At 58.2% G+C, this 10870-nt stretch overlaps 1 protein-coding gene across 1 annotated transcript; it reads left to right on the forward strand.

Moving 5' to 3' along the window:
- The first annotated feature begins 2230 nt into the window (after nucleotides 1-2230).
- YPEL4 (yippee like 4) lies at nucleotides 2231-10162 on the forward strand. The gene is made up of 5 exons (XM_032775805.2): nucleotides 2231-2405; nucleotides 3318-3642; nucleotides 3959-4002; nucleotides 8295-8403; nucleotides 8583-10162. Exons 2-5 carry the CDS (start codon nucleotides 3502-3504, stop codon nucleotides 8670-8672), a joined length of 384 nt encoding a protein of 127 aa, XP_032631696.1. The 5' UTR covers nucleotides 2231-2405; nucleotides 3318-3501; the 3' UTR covers nucleotides 8673-10162.
- The last annotated feature ends 708 nt before the right edge of the window (nucleotides 10163-10870 follow it).

Genomic DNA, 10870 nt, shown 5'->3' on the forward strand with positions numbered 1-10870 from the left:
TACCCAGGCCAGCTGCCTGAAGACATTTGCCACTGGAGCCTCTCAGAAGGTGCATGACATTCAGGGTGGGCTGGCACAGGGGGCTGCCTGATGCTGGAGTGTCACACAAGATGCCGGATACCTGGTGATCATGAGTCAATGTTGCTATTTGGTAGCGATTGGGAAGGCCACTACTTGGAGTGTCATAGATCAGGGCTCCCTTGACTTGTGATTGGTCACAGATCCAGTCACCGTTTAGGGGGAGCAAAAACGGAGTCAGTGTTTGGGGATGTTGCAGATTCAGCTATCAGTGTTGGAGCTGTCACACAACGGGGGCCCAGTGTTTGGGGGAGTGGCATGCCGTGTGAGTGCCAGTGTTTGGGGCAGTGAGATCAGGGGTGCCAGTGTTTGGGGGAATGAGATGCTGTGTGAGTGCCAGTGTTTGGGTCACTAAGATTAGGGGTGCCAGTGTTTGGGAAGTAGTATGCCATGTGAGTGCCAATGTTTGGGCAGTGAGATTGGGGTTCCAGGATTTGGGGCAGTGAGATCAGGGGTGCCAGTGTTTGGGGGAGTGGCATGCCATGTGAGTGCCAGTGTTTGGGCAGTGAGATCAAGGGTGCCAGTGTTTGGGGGAGTGGCATGCCGTGTGAGTGCCAGTGTTTCGGCAGTGAGATTGGGGTGCTAGTGTTTGGGGCAGTGAGATCAGGGGTGCCAGTGTTTGGGGGAGTGACATGCTATGTGGGTGATGTGTTTGGGCAGTGAGATCAGGGGTGCCAGTGTTTGGGGAGTAGTATGCAATGTGGATGCAAATGTTTGGGTCACTGAGATTAGGGGGTGCCAGTGTTTAGCGGAGGGTCATGTCATGTGGGTGCCAGTGTTTGAGGGAGTGAGATCAGGGGGTGCCAGTGTTTGGGCAGTGAGATCAGGGGGTGCCAGTGTTTGTGGGAGAAGCATGTCATGTTGGTGCCAATGTTTGGGGCAGTCAGATGAGGGGGTGCCAGTGTTGGGGGGAGTGGCATGCCATGTTTGTGCCAATGTTTGAGGGAGGGAGATTGGGAGTGCTCATGTTTGGGGGAGCAGCATGCCACATAGTGCCAGTGTTTTGGGCAGTGAGATCGGGAGTGCCAGCGTTTAGGGGAGTGGCATGCTGTGTGGGTGCCAGGATTTGGGACAGTGAGATCAGAGGGTGCCAGCATTTAGTGGAGTGGCATGCCGTGTGAGTGCCAGTGTTTGGGCAGTGAGATTGGGGTGCTAGTGTTTGGCACAGTGAGATCAGGGGTGCCAGCGTTTGGGATAGTGGCATGCCGTGTGGGTGCCAGGATTTGGGGCAGTGAGATCAGGGGGTGCCAGTGTTTAGTGGAGTGGCATGCCGTGTGAGTGCCAGTGTTTGGGCAGTGAGATTGGGGTGCTAGTGTTTGGGTAGTGAGATCAGGGGTGCCAGTATTTGGGAAGTAGTATGCAATGTGGGTGCAAATGTTTGGGTCACTGAGATTAGGGGGTGCCAGTGTTTGGGGGAGTGGCATGTCATGTGGGTGCCAGTGTTTGAGGGAGTGAGATCAGGACGTGCCAGTGTTTGTGGGAGCAGCATGCCATGTTGGTGCCAATGTTTGGGGGAGGGAGATTGGGGGTGCTAATGTTTGGGGGAGTGGCATGCCATGTGGGTGCCAGTGTTTTGGACAGTGAGATCAGGGGTGCCAGAGTTTGGGGCAGTGAGATCAGGGGGTGCCAGTGTTTGGGGGAGTGGCATGCAGTGTGGGTGCCAAGATTTGGGGCAGTGAGATCAGGGGGTGCCAGTGTTTGGGGGAGTGGCATGCAGTGTGGGTGCCAAGATTTGGGGCAGTGAGATCAGGTGGACAGGCCTAGGGTTGTCTCATATTTATAGGTTTTGGGCTCTTACTGGCTGGGTATCTCGGCCAGTAGGTCGCAGTTGCTCTGCAGCGGGGAGCCCTGCTGGGGTCTGGGGGGGCGCGTTGCAGTTGCAGCCCGTGATCCCAGCTCTCTCGCTCCCCTCTCTGTCGTAGAGGCGCAGTACATGATTTTTACCTGTGCGGCCCCCCGCGTCCGGGGCGCTGCTGGCCCTGAGCCTCCCCTCGCGCTCCACCCTGCCATGTCCACCCCCCTCCAATCATGCGCCCCCACCCGCAGCCCTGCCACCAGTGGCCCGGCCCCTGCCCTGTCCCCGCGCCTCCAGCGCTTTCTGGCGTGAGGGGTGGTGGGGGGGGATGACTCAATGTTATGATGCGGTGCCACAACACACGGCCACATTCGGCTCCAGCCAGAGCCCCGGGGCCCCATTCGCCCCCCAGCCGCGGTCCTCCGGCCCCCTGAGCCGACCCCCTGCGCCCCGCACAGCCCTAGGGCGATCCCCCTCCGCCGGAGGAGCGGCCGCGGGACGGACGGACGGGGTCTTGGGACGAGATTTCAAGGTGAGGGGCGGCGGGGAAGCGGGGGGCTGAGAGCCAAGGGCTGCGCGGAGAAACTTTGTCCTCCCGCCGCAGCTGGCCCCGCAAACGGAGCCTGGGTCTCTCCCCTCCTCTGCATCATCCATCAATCCAGCCCGTGAGGAGAGAGCCCAGCCTCCCCTCATCCCCTCCCATCCCACATGCAACTTTCCCACGCCAGATCCTCCTCCATTTCCCTTCTCTGCGGGTAGCTCAACCTTGGGAACCCCTCCGCCCCCAGATGTCACCTTATGCCTCACGCCCCCCTCTGGTCCCTTATGTTATTCCCTGAGTGAGAAAGAGGGGACCGACCTTGTGGGGTTCTGGCACTGGGCTGCCCCAGTTTGTGAGCCCATTGTCCACTAGCGAGGGGGGAGCATGACACTCGTGCAGCGAGTTGGGGGCTGTCTCAGTCAGCTGGGTCAGGCTGGTGCCAAACTCAGGCATGGGTTTTTTAAAAGGCAGTTCCGGCTGTGACCAGCATGGGGCACTGTCTCTGGGCTGGGGTTTGGGATCTGGGGAGACTGAGGGCTCAGTGGTGGGAAAGAGTCTGTCCCATCAGGGGGTGCTCTCATCAGGGCAGTGACAGCAGCATGAGGAGAAGAGACCCCATGACGAGGACGATCCCTTTGTCCCAGCAGGGGGCGCTGTCCCCAGCGCAGGGGCGTAAGGTGGCCAGCCAGAGAATTGGCTCACCAGGACTGCGCATTTCCTTTCTAGGTCTAGCAGGGGATGCTTTCTGGGTTGGGGGTAGCGCACGGGAGAGAAGAGAGCTGGCACTGAGGGCTGGGGAGCTTTTCCCCTTCCCAGTGTCCCAGGCAGAGGGAGCCAGAGTGGGCGCGGGCCATAGGGGGAAACTCCCTGATTCATTGCCCTCCTCTCTCTCGTTCTCTGCAGGTGACTCCCCTTTCGGCCTGGTTCTCATCTGGGGGGGCCCTGGCTGTGCAGCCCCCCCAAACTCTTCCCACCCTGAAACACGGCTCTAACCAACCTGCTTCGCTGTTTCACCTGCGACCGACTGTGTGGGGGGTGCACAGCGCCCGCCCCCCCGCCCCGCCAGGGTATCGCCCTCCAGCCTGTCATGCCCAGCTGTGAGCCAGGGCCGCCCGCTGCCTGCCTGCCCACCAAGACCTTCCGCAGCTACCTTCCGCACTGCCACCGCACCTACAGCTGTGTGCACTGCCAGGCCCACCTGGCCAAGCACGATGAGCTCATCTCCAAGGTACAGCTGCTCCAGCCTGCCACGGGCCTGCACCAGCCATCAGGCTTCCCACTGGCCATGCGCCCTGCCACTGTGAGCTTCTGCAGGGCCATGTCCTGCCGGTGCCCAGCTGAGGACCCCACCATTGTGAGCTTCCTCACAGCCATGCGTTGCCACTGCCCATCTTGCCCATGGCAATGCCCTATTGGTGCTCAGCCAGGCCCTGGGTGCTGTGAGCTTCCCCACGGCAGTGACTGAAGGTGGATGGTGGGGACCAGGGTTGTTTCGGGGGTGGGGGTGGGGGGCAGGGTATAATTCCTGTCCTTTGTCTCTGCAGTCTTTCCAGGGGAGCCATGGACGAGCCTACCTGTTCAATTCTGTGTGAGTGCCCCTCCGTGATCCATCACTCCATCAGTTACAAGGGGGGAGAGTACGGGTGGGGGTGGGGAGCTTGCAGCCAGTCAGAAGGGAGCAGGCAGCAGCTAGAGCCATATTACCAGTCGTTCTCATTGATGGGTGTATTACGGTAGTGCCTTGGTCACCCAGCTGTGGAGCAGGACCCTGTTGTGCTCGGTGCTGTACAGACCGAGAACAGAGATGGTCCCTGCTCCAAAGAGCTGATAATTTAGGCCATCTCTGTTCTACATGACCCAAAAGAGGGTGACTGTTGACATCTGGACTCAGAGGTGGAGTCTCTGGAATGGGGTCTCGAGGTGGTGAGTCCTGGGGTAGAATCACAGCTGTTGTCATGGTGATGTATAACCCTGCCCCAATGCGCCTCACTCTCTCAGCTCCACTAGAGCACACCACACCCCATGTCTCAGCACCATTCCCCAGCAGACAATTGCCTGCTCAAGCTGGCAGTAACTTGTCAGGCCCCATCTCCAAAACATCTTGCGCTGGGGTCTTCCTCCCCAAAGATGTCTCATATGGATTGGCTCGTCTCCAAGCCCAGGGTTCTCCCTGTCAGTCTGCTTCAGGGTGATCCCAGCGAGGAGCTGGGATTGCAATGGGGAGGGGATGAAAATCCACCCCAGCCACATCACTGTCAACTCTGGCACGGGGTCACAACCTCTACCACTCAGCCAATGGGCCGTCCCATTGCCAACAGCAATAGCTATTGACATAGAAGTATCTAGGAATTTTCTCCCTTGTCTGGTCCATGGCTTACAGGTGGCCAAGGCCAATGCCCAAACATGACTGACCAATCGTCAGTAGGAGCAGAGAAGCTCTTGTACTTCTGAATGTGGCTCTGGTGCAACCACTGCTGGAACCCTGTGTCTACTACTGGTGCCCACACTTCAAGAAGGATGTTGATACATTGGAGAGGGGTCTGGGAAGAGCCACGAGAATGATTATGGGATTGGAAAACCTGCTTTAGAGCGATAGACTCCAGGAGCTTAATCTATTTAGCTTAGTAAAGAGCAAATTAAGGGGTGATTTGATCACAGTTTAGAAGTACCTACCTGAGGTCCAGAAATGTGAGAATAGAGGGTCCTTTGGGATAGTAGACAAAGGTATAACAATGTCCAATGGCTACAAGTTGAAGCTAGACACATTCAGGCTGAAAATAAGGTGCACATATTTAACCATGCAGGTAATTAACCAGTGGAACAACTTACCAAGGATCCTGGTGGATTCTCATCCCTGGCCATTTTAAAACCAGGATTGGCTGTTTTTCTAAGAAATCTGTTCTGCGTCGAACAGGAATTAATTCAGGGAAGTTCTCTGGTGTAGGTCATATGGGAGGTCAGAGCAGATGCTCACAACAGTGCCTTCTGGCCTTGGAATCTGTGAACGACATGGCAGAGAGAAGGCAGAGCTGGACAGACCATGCCCTAAGGATTTAGGGTTCCCGGGGCCGTGGTTTGGGTGCTGTCTGAGGCTGTAGGTGGCATGGTGGCTCCTTGCTGCCTTGGCTCAGTAGCGTAGCTGCGTGGTTCTCACTGCTATGAGTTTGTCTGCTTTGCATTAGAGACTGGTCAGGCTGGGACTAGTTTTCTCTGTTCTGTGGGAACAACAGAAATGCCCTCTTTGCTGCCTGGTTCTCATGCAGCTTTGCTTAATGACAGGCAAGGAGCCTCTGGGGAATACAGACACATCCTTGCTGGCTAGCAAAAGGCACAGTGGCCCATCTGTAAAAGGAGTTGTTAGTGCCACCCTTTGGGAGAGTGTTACAGGGTCAGCAACCTCCCAGGTGCCCACTTGCTGGCCAGGTTCCAACTTGTGGCCAGGAAAGGCTCTGGAAGCACCATGCTTCACTTTCCTCTCTTCAGCGCTCCTCAATAAACACCACACTCAGGCTGCTCTCTGTTCAGGCACCCCTCCTTAGGGGCTGGATTTCTTAGCATCAGCATGCAAAACAAAACTCACAGAGGTCCCAAAATATAGTAATCTCTGTTCCCTGCTCTTAGCAGGCCACTCCCCGGTCTTTCTCACTCTACTCTTGGGGGAATTCTGCACCACTGGGCGCACACAGAATTTTTTTTCCCCACAGAAAATACATTCTGCCCCAGTAATGCTGCAGTTCTGCCTTTTGCCCACCAGGGGCTGCTGTAGCGCCAGAACAGCTGGCTGCGTTTATGCTGCTGATTGTTCTGGCACCACAGTGGCCTCTGGTGGACTAAAGGCAGAACTGCAGCACTTCTTGGGCAGAAAAGTATTTTCTATGGGGAAAAAAGTCTGCGGGATACATGAATTCTACACGTCTGCAGTGGTACAGAATTCCCCCTGGAGTACAGACTCCCAGTGATGCCATTAGATCTAGGACAGGGGGGGCAAACTGTGGCCCACAGACTGCATCCAGCCTGTTGGACCTTTTAATCTGGCCCTCACGCTCCCGCCGGGGAGCAGGGCTGGGAGCTTTCCCCGCTCTGGTGCTCCAGCCAGGGAGCATGGTCAGGGGCTTGCCTTCCTCTGCTCTGCATGTGCAGCAGCTCCACGTGGCTCCTGGAAGCAGGGGAAACTGGAGGCTCTGCACGCTGCCCCCGCCCCAAGCAATGGCTCTGCAGCTCCCAGGAACTGTGGCCAATGGGAGCTGCGGAGGCAGTGCCTGGGGACAGGGCAGCATGCAGAGTGGTGTGGCTCCACCTCTGCTTGAGAGATAGAGGGGGGATGGGCCACAGTTTCCAGGAGCCGCTTCAGGTAAGCGCTGCCCAGATCATGCACCCTTGAGCCACCCCACCCCTGTGACCCAACCCCATGTCCCAGCCCTGATTGCCATCCAAAGCCTTTGATCCTAGCCTGGAGCACCCTCCTGCACCTCAAACTCCTCATCCCCAGCCCCACCCCAAAGTCTGCATGCCCTAGCCGGAGCCCTCATCCCTCCCATGTGCCCCAATCCCCTGCCCCATCCAGCCCTCCATACAATGTCCATACTGAGATATGGCCCTCAGGCCAAAAAGTTTGCCTACTCCTCATCTAGGAGCAGCTTGTACCATTGGCCACATTCTGGTACTGTCTCACATGCTGGTGTGGGCTGATGGCTGGAGGGACCCTTGGATGAGTTTGCTTCGTCCCAGGCAGAGTTCCATGGGGCCCTGCTAGGTGCCTGCTCCTCCCCAGAGCTTGCCCCACCAAGGCCCAGCTAGTCTCCCCTTCCCACTCAGCCTCTTCATGAAGCCACTGGGAATCTGCAGCGTCTCCAGTGCATCAATGAGACTCAGCTCTGCCCCACATCCGAGCCAGGCTGAGCTTCTGTGCTTTGATTGCAGCAGGGCCTGGGGATTAAGCCTGAACAGTCTTGTCTTGTATGGGGTGTATGTTTGCTAGGGCACCACAACACTCCCCCACAGCTTCTAGGGGTCCTGGCATCTGAATTCAAACCCCACTACCACAGCAATGTTCCCTCTAATTTTTTCCATCCGTGGGTGAAATGAACTTTGTTATGTGCACCAATACCGAGGTAATGTGCATGTGCATTGCCACCAGTAGAAAGAAAACACACACACACATTACCATAGGGATAATTACTCCAGCCAAGACAGGTTAGGCATTTTAGAACTCACTACTCAAAAATTAAATGTTACAGAGAATATATGTGCATTGCAGGAAGTATCAAGAACAACAATACAAGTATGTGTTGGGAGGTGAGTGTGAGAGACACACAGTGTGGTGTGGAAGAGAGACATAGGGTGGTGCATATGTGTGTGGGAGTGTGGTGTGTGTGTGTGACTGTGTGTGTAAGAAAGAGAGACAGTGTGTGGGGTGTGTATGTGTGAGAGAGAGGGAGAGATGTGTTGCTCCTTTAAGTATGCTGCCCTTTTAAGTAGATCAGCAGTCACCAGCCTGCTTGTTCAGACACAGCAACAGCTGCCAGGAAGCTCAGCCCCATGTCCCACTCCTGAGCCCTGTCATGTCCCCTCCCCCTGTTCTGTGGAAATGGGGTACATAGTTGGGGGAGGGGGCTGTGATGTCCCCCCTCCCCTTCTCCTCTTTGCCCAGCAAGCAGGAGGCTTCCAGGAGCAGCTGGCCAGGGGGTCCAACCCAAGGCAGAGGGCAGGAGCAGCACAGCAGTGGGGTGAGGGGCACCTGAAGTGTGTGGCACTTGATAGACTACTGGGTGACTGCACAGCTGAGAGGGAACTTAGCCCCACTGGGGCAGGGCTGTGGGCATGTGGGGGTGGAAGTGAGACTGTGACCCTGTCCCACCCTGCTCCTCTTTCTGGTGCCAGGGTTAACGTTGGCTGCGGGCCAGCTGAACAGCGCCTCCTGCTCACTGGGCTTCACTCTGTGGCCGATATTTTCTGTGAGAGCTGCAAGACCACCCTGGGGTGGAAATATGTGAGTACTGCCCCAGCCCTGCAGGAATCCCCCCATGTCACAGCACCCCCTGCTGGGGAAGCTGGACTGGGCAGGACAGACTGTGCCCCCTCCCTGTGGTCACGGTGCCCCTTGCTGGGGAGAACAGCATGCCCTAGCGGAGGGGGCTGGCTCAGACGCTCCACTCTCCCCTCCCACAGGAACAGGCCTTCGAGACCAGCCAGAAGTACAAGGAGGGGAAGTTCATCATTGAGATGTCGCACATGGTGAAGGACAACGGCTGGAACTGAGGAGGGAGGGTTGCAGCCACGGCCCCAGCAGCATAGCCTCCCCCTCCCTGATCACGCTGCCACATTGCCCATCCCAGCACGAGAACTCCCCTGCACAACGATCGCCTTTTGGGAGCAGGGGATCCGGGGACCTCGCCCCACCCCCAGCACCAGGCACGGACTGGGAGGCCAGCCCCGGGGTGGGCATCCTGCTGGGCTCAGAGCCTGCAGGCACTGACCTCCTGCTAGCACTGTGGGGCACAGACCCCTGGGAACCTGACTCCTGCTGCTAGTGTCTCCCCCAGTCGGGGAGTGGGAGTGTCTCCCCCATTAGCTAGAGCCTGCCCTGTGAGATGGGGAGCAAGGAGACAGTTCCTTTGGTATGGCACTGAAGGGAACTGGTGGGGTGAGGGAACTGAGTGCACCCACCCACCGGTGTGGGGTTGTGAGGGGAGAGGCCAGGAGGATCAAAGCTGGCCCCCTGGTGTGGGGTGGAGGGGATTAGCATCAGAGAGCTCCCTTCCCACTCTTGGTGATGAGGATCAGAGCCAGCCGCCCTTAGCATGGGGCTCTGGGGTGGAGGGGGAAGATCAGAGTTGCCTCCCCACCCAGCATGGGCACGAGAACAGACTCAAAGCTGGCCCCCTCCCCACATGGGGCTCTGGGTGAGAGGGCAATGGGATCAGGGAAGCCACCCCAGCCTGGGGCTCAGGGTGGCGTTGGGGGAGAGAAGGTAGGAGCTGGCCCCCCTGGCCTGGGGCTAGAGGGTCACCACAGGCCCCACTGGACTGGGGCTCAGTACGGGGTGGGGGGCAGAGAGGGGCAGAGCCAGCCCCCCTGGCCCCAGAGTGTGTGTGGGGAGGAGGATCAGAATCCGGCTCCTGGCCTGGAACTTGGAATGAGGAGTTGGTGGGGGAGGGTCAGAACTGGACCCCTGGCCTAGGGCTTGGGTTGGGGGGTGGGTGGCTCAGAGCTGGACCCCCTGACCTAGGACTATTGAGTGGGAGGGGGGAGCTCGGAGCAGCCTGGGGCTTGGAATGAGAGAGTGGGAACTGGCCCCTCCTGGCCCTAGGCTTGGAGTGAAGGGATGCAATGATCCAAGCTAGCCTCCCCAGTCTAGGGCTTGGACTTGGGGGGAGAGGGTGGGAGCTGGGCCCCTGGCCTGGAGTGGGAAGGTTCGAGTTGGCCCCCCTGGACCTGGGGCTCAGAGTGGGGGATGAGAAGGTGGGAGCTTCCCCCTTCAGGCCTGGGGTGAAAGGGCCCAGAGCTGGGCCTGGGACTCTGCTGTTCATTTCCCTGCTCCCGCGTCCCTCCCTTGGGCCTTCTTCCGCACTCCTTCATGTCTGCTCTGGGCCATTTGGGTCTGTGGGTCGCCGTGCCTTGGTGATCCCTGGGCACTGCCCATCCTTGCCCCCTCATCGCTGCCATGGGGCTTGGCCCGGGGGCCCCAACACTGTGGCACCAGCACCAGCGCACGCGGGTTTTGTATTATAAATAAAGATGTTTTTATAGAAGATGGAGAGAGTCTGTTATTGGGGGAGGGAGCTAGTCAAGGCCTGTCCACTCCGCCTGTCCTTCTGGGCTCTGACACCCAGCGGGGGCATCCTTTAGCGGATGAGGCTCATGCTGGGCCTGTCAGCCCCTGGCCCTTCTGGGGGAGGGGCTGGCATGGGTGGAGGGTGCTGTGGTGTGTGAGCAGCATGGACCCCCACTCACCCCCAAGGGCACTGGGTCTGAGAGAATCACAGGGGGACATGGATCAGAGATGTCCCACTGGCATCACAGTCCCTGCCCAGAGCACAGCACCTCCCACTGAATCAGAGACCCCCAACCAACCTCACCACAGCATCCACTTCTGGCATCAGAGCCCTCATCCCTACCCGAGCACAGTAGCCCCCCCACTGGTGTTAGAGCAGACCTTGCCAGCATCAATAGCATCCTGATCTCCCCTCCCCACCACTGGCATCAGAGGTCCCCCCAACCTGAGCAGAGAACCCCCTTGTGGCATCAGAAAATCCTCCACTCCGAGCACAATAGCACCCTACTGGTGTCAGAGCAGCCCCTGCCAGCATCAATGGCCCCTCAACCTCACCCCCCTCCCACTGGCTTCAGAGCCCTCCACAACCCCAGCACAGAACACCCTGCTGGCATCAGAGCCCCCCCATAACACACTGGGGTCTAGGCAGTGCAACCTAGTGGGCAGAGCAGAATCAGAGGGG

Source organism: Chelonoidis abingdonii, chromosome 4 (genome assembly GCF_003597395.2).
Source record: "Chelonoidis abingdonii isolate Lonesome George chromosome 4, CheloAbing_2.0, whole genome shotgun sequence".
Taxonomy (NCBI): Eukaryota; Metazoa; Chordata; order Testudines; family Testudinidae; genus Chelonoidis; species Chelonoidis abingdonii.

Coding starts and splice junctions, on each gene's coding strand:
- YPEL4 (XM_032775805.2), top strand. CDS start 3,502: ATGCCCAGCTGTGAGCCAGGGCCGCCCGCTGCCTGCCTGCCCACCAAG. Junction 3,643..3,958: donor ACGATGAGCTCATCTCCAAG/GTACAGCTGCTC, acceptor TTGTCTCTGCAG/TCTTTCCAGGGGAGCCATGG. Junction 8,404..8,582: donor CCACCCTGGGGTGGAAATAT/GTGAGTACTGCC, acceptor CCCCTCCCACAG/GAACAGGCCTTCGAGACCAG.